The sequence below is a fragment of the Hippoglossus hippoglossus genome, chromosome 20 (assembly GCF_009819705.1).
Source record: "Hippoglossus hippoglossus isolate fHipHip1 chromosome 20, fHipHip1.pri, whole genome shotgun sequence".
Lineage (NCBI taxonomy): Eukaryota > Metazoa > Chordata > Actinopteri > Pleuronectiformes > Pleuronectidae > Hippoglossus > Hippoglossus hippoglossus.
The window spans coordinates 276,320-293,442 of NC_047170.1; the positions used below are offsets into that span (position 1 = coordinate 276,320).

General features: G+C 38.8%; 1 protein-coding gene across 1 annotated transcript in view; it reads left to right on the plus strand.

Moving 5' to 3' along the window:
* Window positions 1-17,123, plus strand: part of cubn (cubilin (intrinsic factor-cobalamin receptor)) — an 86,014-nt gene that overhangs the window by 15,251 nt on the left and 53,640 nt on the right. The window contains exons 9-20 of the mRNA XM_034571787.1: window positions 59-190; window positions 745-840; window positions 2,936-3,060; window positions 3,679-3,871; window positions 5,090-5,208; window positions 6,169-6,403; window positions 8,035-8,216; window positions 8,595-8,757; window positions 9,627-9,817; window positions 13,854-14,010; window positions 14,727-14,902; window positions 16,777-16,942. Of these exons, the coding sequence (XP_034427678.1) occupies window positions 59-190; window positions 745-840; window positions 2,936-3,060; window positions 3,679-3,871; window positions 5,090-5,208; window positions 6,169-6,403; window positions 8,035-8,216; window positions 8,595-8,757; window positions 9,627-9,817; window positions 13,854-14,010; window positions 14,727-14,902; window positions 16,777-16,942 (1,935 nt within the window). The remainder of the gene's footprint in view (window positions 1-58; window positions 191-744; window positions 841-2,935; window positions 3,061-3,678; window positions 3,872-5,089; window positions 5,209-6,168; window positions 6,404-8,034; window positions 8,217-8,594; window positions 8,758-9,626; window positions 9,818-13,853; window positions 14,011-14,726; window positions 14,903-16,776; window positions 16,943-17,123) is intronic.

The window sequence follows — 17,123 nt, forward strand, 5'->3', positions numbered from 1 at the left end:
GGTCTCATGTATAGCCTGAACAAGTTTTTTTTTGTTTTTTACTATTACTTTTTCTCAGGCTGGCAAGGCAATGGTTACAGCTGTCAGGATGTGGATGAATGTTTGACCAATAATGGCGGCTGCTCCACCACTCCGATGGTGCAATGCCTGAACACCATGGGATCCTTCCACTGTGGTTCCTGCCCTCAAGGTATGAGGGGCAGAAAACAAGACAATGAATGCCACTACAATTCTATGAACTGTAGGAAAACCGTAGTGCAGTAATACCTGGATATCCATCATGTGCATGCATAGAAGTTTACATATTAAATCATCTTGGGTTCACAGGGCGCATGAAACTCAACACACCCCACCCCATAGTGATTAATGCAATTTCATTACTTGACTAGACAATATTAAATACATAAAATATATCTAAGTAAATCGCTACAACGAGGCCTGAGTGCAATAAAATCAGAAATTGCGTCAAAGTGCCCACAACCATCTCCACACTCAGCTGAGGGTGAGAGAGGATTCACTGCCATGAACCATGGTTAATGTTGAAAACTGCTGGTCTCTAATTTCACCAAGTTCATGATTGTGTCTTTTGGTCACAAAGTCCTCTGTGTGCAGATGATGGATATTTTAACACAATACAACAAGTGAAGTTTTCAGAAAGAGCCTCTCTCAGTGTTACGAGAATGAATTGACCTAATGTGTTAGCCAGTTTATTGTATAATTTCTGATGATCACCTTCCAATGCAGGTTACGAGGGGGATGGGAGAACATGCACCCAGACCAGTATCTGTGCCACCAACAATGGAGGATGTTACCCATTAGCTACATGCTCCTCCAACCCAGGTAAAACAAAGATTTTATGTCCACCATCAAGAGGAATATTGTGGCAAACCTGCCTTTCTGTCTCGCATGGTGTAAAGTATATATATGTATGGATGTTTTTTTTTCCATTTTCTATTCTGCCCTAGTTCCATAATGTGTCTTTTTAATAGTATTATTTTCCATAACCTCTTTCTACTTATTCTGCTGCAAACTCCTAAACCAAACTTATATGAATTGATATGCAATTTAAATTAGTATGACTTAAATGATAATAATATGATAATAAGTACAACAAATTAATGTTCACTCCCATTATGCTAGACCTATACAAACTACACCCCAAACATTTTTTCACCAAGGCTGACAGAGCCCTCAAGAAAATTACTTTCAATATGTATATATTTTTATGTTATAAAGATGTTCGTCTGTGTTTTATTATTGATTGTATTATAGAATTTTAACTTTACCTTCAACAGCTATCAAAATATTTTTTTGATTTAAAAACACATTCTCATGTTAGGAGAGACCGATACATTTTCACATATGAACAACAATTCTTCAGAAAATATGAAATTTCATGCCGAAATATTCTTGTTGACCCATATCTGACGGTGGTGACAAAAACTTGAATTTGTATTCATTTTAGCTCTCAATTACCTTGAATCAAACAATTGCAGCAATAAAACAATCAATCAAATTTTATTTGTATAGCCCATATTCACAAATCACAGTTTGTCTCATAGGGCTTTAACAAGGTGTGACATCCTCTGCCCTTAACCCTCAACAAGAGTAAGGAAAAACTACCAAAAAAAAAAATTCAGAGAGAGCCACATGTGAGGGATCCCTCTCCCAGGACGGTTACATTATTTACAACAATTGTTAGAATAAACCGTTTGTAGCATATTGGAAGGTAACAAACAGATCAAACAATGAATAGGTTATTTATAAACATTTTATTCACACTTAAGTGTGCATTTCATTTTGACTTTGGATTCCTTTGGCCTCAGATACAATTTTGTATGTCAGATCAAATTGGTAATTTTGTTCAGCAGCCGGTAGGCAATGCTTCTAATTCTTTATGCTTTTCCTCTGTTCCCTTTCAGTCAAATCCTTTATTTGCTTTATTTTTCCTTCACTAACTCTTTGCCTCCATCTCTGTCTATCTTGTCTAAGAAATTCCTCTTTTAATTCTGGCTGTGTAAAGATTTTCTCTCTCCACTTTTTTGACACTCTCTTTTTCTTCTTCTACATTCCTCCAGTGACAGATGTTGCCTAGCCATGCTAGACTGAACACGTGTTTAGTCCCATGTCTCAAGAATCAGTGAAATACAGGGGTGAAAACAATACTATGCTCCAAGCAATAGCTATTACACAAAACTGCTGAACAGATTACAATGAAACTTGGTGGAAGGATGCGGTAAAGATGAAGGAAGAAAACATTTAATTTTGATGTGGACCTGGATCCGGAGGTATTTTTTCATGTTCTTTAGGGTGTTCATCAACATTTTCGATGATTTCTCAGAAAAATAATATTATGAAATTTTTATTTATGATATTTATGAAAAATCTGGTAGTTTTATGGGACTGAGATCTATGAATAAGTGCAATTTGTTGCAGATCCAAATAAAGATTCGGATCAATTGAATTTAAGTCTTTTTTCACAAGAGTACTGTGCGGCCTTAGCAGAGGTAGCCTATTCGCAATCCAAGTGCCCTTCTAGTACTCTGAAGACATGACCTTCAGGTAAAATCTGGAGAATTGGCTTCAGAGATATCTGTAGTTTGCCTTTCACACATGCACAATGCAGCAGAGGGTTTTCTGCACAGACAACAGCATCAATCCATGTGTGCGTTTATATATTAATAAATGTCTACCCACCTTCCCGGCCCAATAATATTGTGTGTAAAGTACCTTGTCTCTTCAGGATTGATCAGTATTGCACAAATTCATTAGCTCTACTCTGTTCAAGGAGATTTCATTTAACCCTGATGTCAGACAGTAGTTTCAATTTTTTTTTTTGTGAATTTTTTTTTTTTTTTACACAAGTGAGATTTAAGAATGATTGTTGCAGTGACCATGTATTCTTCTTCTCACCCAACCCTCCCACATCCACCAGGTTCAAGCTTCCCGATATGTAACTGTCCTCCAGAATACACAGGCAATGGTTACGGACCAACAGGTTGCACCCAGACCAGCAACATATGTCAGACCAACAACCCTTGTGTCAATGGACAGTGTGTGGTGAGTGTGTGAGTCTATTTATGTCTGTTCTGACATAGTTGGGATTCTTATTGGCCATAATGTCTTTATCTACAATTATCATGTTAATTGATAAGGCAACAATTAATTTAGCCTATGTTGTGATTATCCAGGAATATAGTAGATACCTTATTTTTCCAATTGTTAATGAGCAACTGCACTGGGTGACTTTCACTCTGTAATTTTTTTTAGATTCCCACAAACATTGTCCTGCTACCAGGCAGATTTCGAGCAGTTTTCTCTTCTTGGATAAAGCCATGAATAAAACATGTCAATTTGTTATTTAAGAATTTGTGAGGCAGACTATACAGTAAATTATCATAAAGAACAGAAGCTAACGGAACTGAGGCTTAACTTGGTAAGACCAAGATGAGTAACAACATTGTCTATTACACTCATACAAAATTATGGTTGTAATACACAGTTGTTAATCAACTGAACAAGGAATAATTTTTACACAAACATTTACAAAGCATTTTTTTATGGTTTGAAGGAGACTTGGCTTCATTTTGTGTCAAAGATACTCAAAAAAATTTGAAAATGCTGAATCAGAGCCCTTAAATTCAAGAATGTCTGACTAGTGTAGTGTTGTTGTCACAGGCCACCACCTCGGCTCCTGGCTACATCTGCAATTGCAACTCAGGCTGGCAAGGAGCTAACTGTGACCAGAACATCAATGAATGCTCAAGCAATCCCTGTCAAAACGGAGGAAACTGCACTGATGGCATGAATGGATTCACATGCACTTGCACTGCCCAATGGACTGGCCCAGTCTGCCAGACCTCACAGCAAGGTATTGGCAGGACAAAAAGATCCTGTATGCAGGGGCCGGGAAAATGAAATAATGGTTGGGTGTTGAAGAGGTGGAGGGAAGAAGTTGGGAGGGATGGGTTTAAATTAGGTGGGGGAAAAGCAAGGTTGAATAAATACAAAGGGAGAAAGAAGTGAAGGGACTAGAGGGGCTGGTGAACAGATTTGGGGACTGTGATTAAGGACTGGGGACATCATTCTTAAATATTTTATCACTCATGTCATGACAGAATATGAGCTGTATTCAGTTATTCTACTTCAATGCTTATATTCATCGTAGAATGATTCAGGAGCCACTGTGGATTTTCGAAATATTTTGCTGTTAATGTGAAACTGTTTCATATTGACATGATAGTAGTTCTGTGGGATAAAATGTTTTACAAAAATATAATCTCTGCTTTATATAAAAAGGCCCACACGCATATGCACCTACACTAATGCCAGGATATGTGCTTCACAAGCCCTGTGCCTACAAGAACATGCCATCAGCTTCCTTTGGTCCATTCTGAGGAACCTGAAGACCCACACACTGCCAATGCCATAAAGATTCACTTTAGGTTCCAAAAAATGCAGAAGACTGACTCAAAGGCAGTTTTACGTGGAGGAGGAGAAGAACAAGTAAAGAGTCTCTGAATTTCACTGGGGTAATGGAGGGTGAGAGCAGGGCAGGCGATGAGATGAGGATCCAAAAAGGTAAAGAAGCTGAACCTGGCAGAGCAGAGACAGAGAGACTGGCACATATGGACCATAGAAAAGGGTTAGGGTTAGGAAATAACTCCAGTACAGACTAAAGATTGCGAACGCTTTCACACATTCATGCAGTGCCTCTATAATTAGCACATATATACAGTAGAACACAGATGAAAGGGGGAGGCAGATTGTTATCATGACAATCAGTGTCTTATACTCTCATAATTTATTCATTTATTCTATAAAATGACTTCATAATAGATACCAGCTAAGTGAGTAAAAAGCAGGAAGTGTGCAGGATTTCTGGTTCATTTTAAGTGTTTTTATACTACACAACTATAGTTAAAGCTATATGATACATAATATGAGACACAACATTGTGATGTTCAATTTATATGGTGAACACAAGCGATTTGTATTATGAAAATGTTGTGTTTGTGTTGTTGAATTTATTCTTTCTGCACTCTGTGTAACAGGTCTTATGTCTCTTAACTTGTTCTGTGTGTTCCAGAGTGTGGAGGATACCTGACTGGCCCTGCAGGCTCCTTCAGTTATCCCAACACTCCAGGTCATGATGAATACGATCACCAAGTCAGTTGTGCCTGGGTGATCCGCACTGACCCAGATCAGGTCTGTTGTTTTCTTTCTTACTATGCAGAAATTGCCTTTGCCTGTCATTTGTTACTTTTGTCTCTCGACAGGTAGTGTACACTTGGCTTTTTTGAGCTCCTCAGATAAAAAAATACTCACCAGTAGCAGTTCTCTTAATGATAAAAATGAGTCTTCCTTCAGTCTCACTATGCATCTCTCTACAATCATAGGGCCATAAATTATGGTCTAGAAGACAACCTCATGATATTGTGAGCATTGCTGAGATCACATTACCTTTGCCAATAACTGGAGGTATCTCATCTAGTAGGGAGCAAGATTATCAACCCATTGGACGCCTTTTTCTGATCATCAGATGATACTTGGCTTTTAGGTTGTTCTTTAACATCTCTGGGGTCGCATTTATAAAAGAGTGTGTAGGATTCATACTAAAAGTGTTGTTGCGCACACAAGCCGAAAAAGAGCTACAGCATTTGATAGAAAGAGAGAGAGCAACAACTGATAAACAAATAGAAAACAAACTTCTCAGGATGAAAAACCGGTGGCATACACATAGAACACGCCGACAAGAAGTCAAGATAGCTTTAGGTCATAAGGGTTGATGCTGGAGTTGATGTGCTGTAGGCTAAACAAACACACGTGATCTCTGCAGCAACTTTATATGATAAAGTGTATCTTAGGTCACCACCTCATATCTGTATTACTAATTACACATCGGTCACAGTTTGCGCACTTCCTGTCAAGTTTGTTTGTAAAGATCCCAGCTCTTGCCTGGGAAGGAGTGTATGCTTTTTTCAGACCCCATTTTGTGCTAACGCAATGGTTATAAATGAGGCCCCTAGACAGGTAGTGAATAGGCACTTGTGATTTCATTTGATGAAAATGTCTGCTCTAATACCAAAACAACAAAGAAATAATAATTCCTGGCATGTGATTATTTTCCAAGTATGAGATGCTTATTCTGTGTGCTCTCTTTTTTAGATTCTGCGCATTACCTTTCCTTTCTTTCATCTGGAGAGTAGTGCCAACTGCATCTTTGACTTCCTTCAGATTCATGATGGAGACAGTGCTTCTGCTTACATAATTGGCAAATACTGTGGCCAAAATAATCCACAGGAGGTTTACAGTTCCCACAATTCCTTGTATTTCTGGTTTCGCTCTGACCACTCTGTCAGTGCTGGTGGCTTCACAGTTACTTGGCAGTCTCATGAACCAGGTAGGGTTGTACCAATTGTTTTGGGTTGATTAATAAGTAATCCTTAAGATTGAAATACAAACATTTTGGGGGATTTTTGGACTGAAAGACACATGAAAGTTGTTTTCTTCTCATATACCACTTACAAGTCCCATGTATGCATGCAAACATCTTGAGGAAGTATTCAGACCATGTTTTGTCTACTTTGTGTTGTAGATTTCATTTCAAATTGGTACATTCACCTACACTTCACTCACTCACCCATAATGATATAGTTAAATCATGGTTTAAGAAAGTTTGAAAGTTTAGAAAACATATTCAAACAAATCAATCAAATTGTTATTTGTACAAGCCCATATCGACAAATCAAAATTTGTTTCATAGGCTTAAACAAATATTACATCCTCTGTCTGTAACCCACAGCAAGAGTAAGGAAGAACTACCAAAGAAAATCCAGAGTAACATGGTAAAAACAAACCATGGAGCCACATGTGAGAGATCCCTCTCCCAGGACAGATAGAAGTGCAATAGTTGCCACGTGTAGCAGAGCACATGAACAAAATAACAATTCAACAACATTGATGAGAAAAGTCAGCGTCTAACATAAAGGGAGAGCTGCAGCAATGTGTAAGATAGTCCATACAAGAGAATGTCTGATAGAGATGAAGGAAGCAGTAATGATCAGCTGCCACCATGATCCACCATCATTAACCACAATCACGATCCACCACTACAATCAGCTGCCACCACGATTAGTGTTATTACATTTTTGTACGTAAGGAGGATATTTTAAATTCTATTTAAGAAGGAAGCCAGGTAGCGAAGCTAATATTGTTGAAATGTGATCCATTTTCCAGTTCTTGTCAGTGAATATGCTGTAGCATTTTGGGACAAAATGCAGAGTCTTTAAAGACTTACCGGTGGAACCTGATAATAAGGGATAACAATAATAAAGTCTGCATGTTACAAAGGTGCGGACACATTTTTCAGCATATTTTTGTGAGAGGACATGTTAAGTAGGTGAAAGAATGCAGTCCTAGAAATTAGTTTTGAATCAGAATCATAGAAGAACTCAGGATTCAAGACAACTCCTAGATTCCTGATGGTTTTGCTGGAAACAAGGTCAATGCCCATCCAGAGTAGCTACATTTTTGATAATGCATCTCTGAGGTTTCTAGGGTCAAGTGAAAAGGTTATACAGGTTTTTATGTCCTTGAAACATTTTAGTTAATTGATTACTTTGTTCTGGTTTTATAAATAAGTATAACTTGATATTATCCGCATAGCAGTGAAAATTGTTTACTGATAATTTTTCCTAATGGAAAGTAGTAAAATGAGTTCAGGAGATTTGAGGTGGATTTAAAAGGTTGTACATTTCAGCATTTTGTTCCTGATACAGATTCCATGTGATTTTGGGAGAAACAGAATCTCAGATTTGGACCAGTTTACGTGGCCAAAGACGTGATCAAGTTATAGAACAACAAGATTAATCAGCACTGCTGTTAAGGCTTTGGAAGAATAGAGCAATGTGTCTGTGCCAGTCATGGCTCAGGAGCTTACTATTGAAAAACTATAACAGTGTTGAAGCTTGCCAAGGTTTTTCAAGAATCAAATGTGAAATAATTGTTCTCTGAAATATATTCTCATCTTAGTGTGTGGAAGTGAACTAACTTCTCCCTATGGCAACCTTAACTCGCCTGGTTACCCTGGAAACTACCCACCGAGCCGGGACTGCTATTGGACGGTGACAGTGGAGCCCAATAAGCTAATTACTTTTGCATTTGGGACTCTCAGTCTGGAGCATCACCCTGACTGCAACTATGACTTCTTGGAGGTGAGAAAGACTACCATATCCCAATATCTTTTAAATTCAATAAAATCAATCATTAAAATCACCAAGAATAAAATAGATAGAAGTTTTTACCATATTTCCTCACCAAATGCAACAATTACTTTACAAAATATCTATGGGAAGGTGGCTTAGTGCTGTGTACTGAAATGCTGTCACTGTTGTTTTGTATGACTGCTAGTTCTATTATGTCAGGCTTGCGCACTGTGGTCTACCCAATCCTCAATCCAATCAAATGGTCCCAGTCCATACAAAAAGCATAGTGTAGGCTACATCTACAACTTCTTGCAGATGTTCTATTTATTGTCTTATTGTTATTATTGTCTATATTATTTACTGTCTTATTGTGGTTAAACATTATAGATCCGGGACGGTCTTCTACCTGAAGACCAAGTTTTGGGGAAATATTGCAGTACCGCATCACCTCCACCCCTGCAGACAACAGGTCCAGCTGCATGGATCCACTTCCACTCCGACTTCAGTGTCTCTGACAGAGGCTTCCACATCACATACACAACATCGCCAAGTAAGAAAGCGTGCATCCTAAATATGACAATTAAAAGCCATGAAATGGGTAATATTTGTATGAAATATTACTTTCTTTGGCTCATAGGTGAAATGACTGGCTATCCCCTCAACTGTCTGCACATTTTTCAGCTATACAGCCAGCTTGGCATTCAATTTCCCTGCATTACATCCTTCAAGGAACAGGCATTTTGTTGTGTTTGGCAGGATTCAACAGAGGAAAATATGGAATCTTTTAAGTAATTTTTTTTTGTAAATACTAAATAATGGTGCATCAGTAGAGAACAGTTGTGTTACCATCATATATAACCTCTGTCAAACTGGTTATTATAAAAAAATAAAAAAATAATAATAATAGTAATATTCAGAGGTGTAATAATGGTATTAATGATAGCAACACCAGTTAACAATAACAATAATAATAATGATAATAGTAATAATAACAATAATAGTTGAGTCGTTTCAGATCTGGATCCTGCAGGCCGATAGTCAGTAAACCAACCATCTTAAAAGAACAGTACTAAAACCCATATAAACATGTTCAGTGCTATTCAGTTCCTTTAACACACATCTTCACACTGGTGCAATCACCCGCCTTTATCCCCGCAGGTGATATCATTCACTCTCTCTCTCTCACACACACACACACACATAACCACTGACTGTCAGTCACAGTCAGACTCACCTGACAGCACCAAGAGAAATCAGCCCACGTCTGTGTCCATTTATAACCTCCAAAAATGTATCTTTCTTTACCTTTAAATACTTAACTTATAGTAGCAGGAAGCTTTCCCGAGCATAGATAATGCCCTGCCTTATGTGGTGAGCTGCACAAGTAATAGAACTGCTTATCATGGTGTGTGTTCTTAGGTGACCCCGGATGTGGTGGTACCTTCACCGACAGTGAGGGCATCATCATCTCCCCCAACTGGCCAAACGACTATGCCCATAACCGCCAGTGTATCTATTTGATAAGGTTGCCAGTTGGTGAGAGGGTGGCCCTCAACTTCACTCACATGAACCTGGAGAGTCACAGTGGATGTGCTTTTGACTATGTGGAGGTATGATATGTTTTGGAGTTACAATCAAGTTAAAAATATACATTTAGATAGACAACTATTTTGCTTTATCACAGGGGAAACCTCTGTAAACAACCGTTTTTAAAATCTACTCACCAATTTGTTCTCAGTTCAGGCCACAGCTCAACTCGTTTCCGTTTATGAGGAGGAGAGTGGGACAGTGGTGGAGCAACGTCCCTAAAATTTTTTATCAGAAGCTCTGTTTTTCAAAAACCAGAGTGGACACTTGAAAAGTCTGTAGAGGCAATTATTCCACTCAACTATAAAAGTATCTGTTGCTCTTTTTTATTTATCACTTTACTTAAAACTCTTTTATCCTCCTCAGGATCCTGTAGAATGTTGACTCAGACTTACAATGATCAGATTAAAAAAAAAATATATATATATATATATATATTTTTTTTTTACAGCCATATTAGATTTATGGCTGTCAGTGCCAGATGAATGTCATTCTCCACTTGCAGACATGCTCTGTGCTTTGTTTTCAATACCTTCAATGTAGAACAGCCAGACTCGCAGAGGTATGTGGTGGCAGATGGATGAAGAGATTTCATAGCTTCGAGTTTTAGATGCCAAGGTGGTATTCCGTGGTTGTGGCAGTTTTGCAGCGGAGTCATCTTCAGTCTGGTTGTCTGATGGTCTTTTCTTTTTAAAAAATTGTTTTTTTTAAATGTGCATTTTTGCCTTTAGCAGGAGGTATCTAGCTATTTCTCATTCACACAGCAACTTTCTGATGCAGCGGCAGCTCGATTCTGATTGGCTTGAGCGGTGTGTGCTTTTTGTGTGTGGCATTAGAAGAAAAAAAAGATCGGCATCCAAGGACACATAGATTTGGTTATGCAATGATTAATGGGGTGGCTGTGGCTCTGGGGGTTAGAGCGGTCGTCCTCCAACCTGAAGGTTGGCAGTTCGATTTTTATTGTCACATTGTCCCCCCTTTTCACTTCCAGTTTCCGCGACCCCCACTTTGAAAAGCAGTGACTTAATTCATTATCAGTAAAAAATGAGCCAGTTTCAGATTTGTTGTAAGCATATAACTCACAATGATGACTATTGTAGTTATCAGTAGAAATTTATCTATATGTCAAATAGTCCATAGTTGTCGTGAAGCATGAATAAATGTCACAGAATCTAAAATAGAAAGAAATGTAGTGTATTTGTAGATTATAATTCCAGTATCCCCTGTGTTTTAACATATGTTACACACACCTACATGTCAATGACATTACAAATTAAGATTATAGAATGTGACAAAAGACCTTGTCTTAAGAATTGAAGTTTCTTTAGACTTTTCGTATTCATTCAGAATCAATGTGTACTCTACTGTGAGAAATATGGCGCACATGTCAACACATAAGAACCATTTGCTTGTGCTGCTGAACATGCCCCATTTAGGCAGGTGACCATGCATGCCCCCATTAAGCTAACACCAACCAATTAAGTTAACATAAACTGTTAATATAGTGTTGTGCAATTGATGCATTAAACGTGACACCATTAAATGGTGTGCCTTTCGGCATTCAATACATTTCAGAAAAAATATTGAATATTAATATTAAAAATATTAATATTAAATAACTTTAATTGATTAAAGTTACCTCGGGGCACCACCCTTCAAAGGAAGGGAAAAGATACCCAATTTATTGATTAAGTCTCATAAAAGTACTAACTACAAATTTGGAACTCTGATTAACAATTAAATTAATAACTATAACCAAAATTACCATATAGATAGTTAGCAAAGTTGAAGGATATAGAGTTCTTGACAGTGTAGAGGTTGGCAAAATTCACTTATGTAAACAACATTTGTGAAAGAAAAACATTTATTATGAAGATAATAAAGTATAAAAACACAAATTACTAAAGGTGTACTTACTGTGTATGTGAGTATGCGTCTGTGTGAGCGAGTGTGCTTTCAAAATGGCGGCTGGCCACTCTGAAGGCAACAGATCCCCCCCCCCTTTGAAGGTTTACAACATGTGGCGGGGGTCAGAGAGATGTGTGGGGAGATATGCGTGTGTGTCTGTTGGTGCCAAGTTAGAGAAAGTAGCTGGTTCGAAGTCCAGTGAAGTCGTCTTGCTGGTTTGTGGCTCCTGTTTTTGTGGTTCTGCTGTGCGATGCAGCTGAAGTTCTTAGGCAGGCTCTTGCGTCGCTGCCTTTTGGAAGGTTTTAGCAGTCTGCTCCAGGCAGGCCTGCTTGAAGTTCGGTAGAGCTTGGATTGGGAGGAGGTTTCCCTGGTGAGGTGAGCTGCAAGCTGCACCTCTCCTCCATTGAAGTTGAGCAGACAGAGAGGTGGGCTCCTCTCGGAGAGTTGAGTAGAAAGAGGAGTCGAGAAAGTGAGCTGGACAGCCACACTTCTCCTCTCGGAGGGTTGCGTAGAAAGAGAAAGGAGGAAGGGAGAACTGGGCATATATTGGCCTGGTGACCTCATGGGTCATGCAGTCTGCCCAGAGTGACCAATAGTGGTTGAAACTTGTGTCCCCGGTCAGTTTTCACACCTCTGTGTGATGTTGAAGCACCCTGGGAGACTGAGTTCTGGAGGCTCTGGTTTGTCTCCAGAACAAAGAACATGTGCTCAGGGCTTTGCCTACACATGTAGGCCGAACTGTAGTTCACAAATACCCAGTCCCAACAATAGTTAAAACATTTGTTAACCCAAAGTTAAAGCAGAGTATGTTTAACCAGAGCAGACTAATAGTCATAATAAGTTAATGTTACTGTAGTGACCCCAGAAAGAATTAAATCACCTTTGTAGAACTAAATACCCACAGTTAAACCTGAATTTACCTCAATTCAGTATGTGATATGTTATAGAGAAGGGGATTTTGATGACGATTAGTGCCATCTGCAAGTTTTATGTTAGACAATGGAATTCGAGAAGTTTAGTTGGAAATGGTTGAGAATTTAAAACACGTTTAGACAAACTAAAAGAAAAGCCAGAAATTACATGCATTGAGGAGACGTGGTTAAAACCAAGGCAAATTTTTTTAATTCAGGGGTATAAGTTTGAAAGAAAGAAAAAGAGAACAAATCTGGAGGGGTGTGTTTTACCTATATTAGAAAGTGAATCCAGTAGAGAAGAATAGAAATCAAAATTAATTTAACTCAATTAGTCTACCTTCCATTACGCTACAAACTGTTTATTCTAACCAATGCAATACTCTTATTTCTCCATTACACGAGGCATCTATTGCACTTCTGTCCGTCCTGGGACAGGGATCCGTCACATGTGGCTCTCTCTGAGGTTTCTACGTTCTTTTCCCCCTGTTAAAAGTTTATTTTATCTTTTGTTGAGGGTTAAGGGCAGAGGATGTCACACCTTGTTAAGCCCTCAAATTGTGATTTGTGAATATGGGCTATACAAATACAATTTGATTGATTGATTGAAACATGACTGGAGTGCTTAGTAATAGAGGTGTGGACTGATCAGGGAAATTTTCCATTATAAATTTGTATAACCCCTGCTTTAATATAGAAGAAAGTTATTATCAGGATAATATGGATAAGGTTAGAATACCGGTGGTTTGGGTAGGGAATTTTAATGCACACAATGAAAGTAAGAACAGTGATAGAAATGGAAGATTTGGAAGATTTTATAGATACAAAAATAACCTAGTTGTATTAAATGGTGGTTGACCAACAAGGTTCAAAACAAGCCGAGCAATGTCATCCTCTGTTGATATAACAACACGTCAGCAAACACATCTAACTTATTCACATTTTGTGTTTCTAGTTTGATCTAACTTCTCTCCTGAATTAGCCAACTCAGCTCAGCTTGTAGCCTTGAGTTATGTTGTATGGAAGCTGTGGTAACTTAGCTGCTGATATGAGATGATCCGACATGATCTACTAGTTTAGCTGGCTACAATGGAATGCAAAGTTCATTAGCTGTATAGCCTACAACCTTTTCTCATATCTGGTCTCAAATGCACAGGCCAGGCAACAGCCATGGTTTCATTGATATTGAATTAATTCTGCCTCCTAACAATCCTTCTCCTTCATCCCTTTTTCTTCCCAGGTTCGTGATGGCAGGATGGAGACTGATCCTCTGATAGGGAGGTACTGTGGGAGTTCCCTGCCGGCTCCCATGGTCTCATCCTCCAACTTTCTGTGGATTCGCTTTAGGTCTGACAGTTCAGTCAGCCGAGCTGGTTTCAGGGCTGTCTATACCGTTGGTGAGACTTCACACATTTATACACCTGATAGGACATTATGTGTTATTTGCTCTGTTTTTTGTAATATATCGTACTTCATGTCTAAAATTTGGCCTTCATTAATGTTTTGGTTACTCATGTTTTGTTCAACAATGAAGGGGAAATAATATTCAAAAACTAATATCAGAGTACCCCAAATTTCCTTAAGGTTAATCACATCCACGAGTGTACTTCAATGACTTTGCATCATAGTTCTTTACTTTTGTAAATTGGCATAACATCTGACAATGCCACAGAAAACTATCAAAAACTCATGAGTTGCTACACCCAAAGCATGCACTGTATTACGCTGACATTAGAAAATATATCAAATGCATCAAAAGGATCAGTTGTAAACACCAATGTAGCCACAAAACATTTCGTGACATATTAACAGAGAAGTTCAAATCTGGAAATAATTTTTAGTTAGAATTAGATGCAAAATGCAAAGAACAGTATTTTGATGATGTAGGGGCATGAGCAAATATGTGCACCCAGCACACTAAACCATTGCAAAACCAAACGTGGTTAATCAGGAGTATATTCACCATTCACTGTTTATTTCTGTAGTGAACACTTGACTGGAAACAGGAAGAGCACAAGTAAATCACAATAAAGGAAATATCAAAGGCCCAGGCACTGATTTGAATCCACACAGTTTAAGCTTTGTCTATTCCATGAATCCTCCCTCTCCCCAGCTTGTGGTGGTACTTTGTCTGGGACTGGGCAGATACGCTCTCCATACCACCCCAATGCCTATCCCCACAACAAGGTCTGTGAGTGGGTCATCAACCAGCCAGAGGGCTATGTGGTCACCTTCAACTTCCTGTCATTTGACGTTGAGGGAGGGACTTGTCGTTTTGACTTTGTTGAGGTAAATACATGCTAAACAAATTCATACTATCTGTTGGACATGCAGTTTTTTCTTTCAAATAACAAATAATATCCACACCCTTGTTCTCCTTCCCTTTATTATGATTATGATTATGGTTGATGTTGTGGTGTTTTCAAATGGTGGTAATTGTTATGATGAAAATAGTAAAAAAGATGTTGCTATCTATGAGAGGCCCTATGAGAAATAATTCATACTTACTATACTCTCTCACACACACTGCTATACTCTGATACATACACCATCCTACTGTCTCACACACACTACTATAATCTCATACATGCACCATCATACTCTCACATACGCGCCACTATAGTCTTACACACACTACTATACCCTCTGTGTGAGAGTATGATAAGAAAGGAAGTTAGTTTGACCAAACAGGAAGGACTTAAATCGCAAATTTTCTAACCCTGACTGGCTTACAGTCTTGAATACAAAGCCTGCACTCAGGGCACTGCGCAGCAAGGCTTCTGTGGCTGAACCACGGCTGTACAAGTTGGACACTGTAATCGCAGAATGTAAAGCAAGCCGATCCATGGCCGTTCCGTGGCACAACCGCTTCCAGTGAGACCCAGGGGTCAGGCGAGCTCCAGAGGAAGTGCCCCTGGTCCTCTCTGATAACATTACACCTGATTAACCAGGTCTGAATAACTAATATATATAATATTCCTCCTCGGCCGCATTTAAAGAGGTCCCTGAGGGCGGCTGAAGGTCTCTGTGGATCCATCATTTCTGACATTGTTGTAATGATCGGAGAGTTTTAAATATTCGTCAGGAGGCGTAGTGCTGCTACCGGTCCCCCATCTTTCCTTATAGAGTTAGAGGGCATTCTCTCTCACACACACTACTATTCTCATTCACATATATCATTTTCAGTATGATGGTAAATAAAAGAGAGTATGATTGTGAATGTAATAGAGTATAGTAGTCTTTGTGTAAGAGCATAGTGGTGTACGTATGTGTGAGATAATGATGTTAAAGGTAAGAGCAAGTATGAATTATCTTGCATAGTATAGTGTGTGAGAGAGTATGGTGATGCATGTAAGAGAATATAGTAGTGTTTGTATACTGGTGTGTGTCTGTGATTATGATGCTGTGTCTGACACAAAGTATGAATTATTTCTCATTGAGCCTCTCATAACTATTGTTGCTGTAATCATGCAGAAAACATACTGTACACAACCACCATGCACAAACAGCCATACTGCAATGTCCTTGTCAGTTCTTATTTATATATTAACCAGTGATGGAAAGAAAGTACATTTGCTCATGTACTTTACTTGAGCACTCATGGCAGAAGTACACTTTGTTTGTTCATAGGTGTTTTTGTGCTATAGCACAAAAGTGAAAATAATTTTTTTCTGTGACTTCAGGTGATGAGGGCAGTAACAATATAAATAACCCAGGGCAACATAATCATTGGCAATGGATGAATAAACAAAAATAGTAATTTATTAACAATGAACTGAAAACAACTTCTTAAAAGGGAAAGCAACACTGACTGGCAGCAGTAACTATTGAACTCAAAACCACAACCTAAAACAAACTAAATGGTCACGCTACCAACACCAGCACACACGACTTAAGCAAAGGAGATCTCCACAACACACACAGCTTGAATGCTGCCACTTGGCCCACTGGGGCTGGCTGTCTGCTTCTCTCTACCTCTTAACCACTATGGCCTTGATTGGTGATTGAACCAAGCCGTGTACACTCACACTGCAGCTGCAGGGAAAAGGGTGGCAACTGAATGGACACCGGGGAGAGAGAGCAGAGAGAGAGCAGAGAGAAAACACAACACGGCACTGTAAAGAAGATCAGTTGTAATGATGCTTTGTTATTCTCTCTTCCAGGTGAGAGACGGTTCCACATCTAGCTCCCCTCTGCTGGGGACATTCTGTGGTGTTGAGATTCCCCCCAGGCTCCAGTCATCTCAGAAATCTATGTATATCAAATTCAAGACTGACTCGTCCGTCAGCAACCATGGCTTTGAAGCAGCCTATAGCTCTGGCTTGCAGGGTGAGAGTAATATCAACATTTTTCAACAAATTCAGACTGACTGCCTTAGGTTAGAAAAAATAATTTGTATATCAGCATAGATTATCATTATTTGTAAATACAGTACCAAACTGGCATGAATCTTTCACTGTTTGGCTTTTAAAATGACATCTTAGCATATCAGGGAGAAGCAAAAATGAAG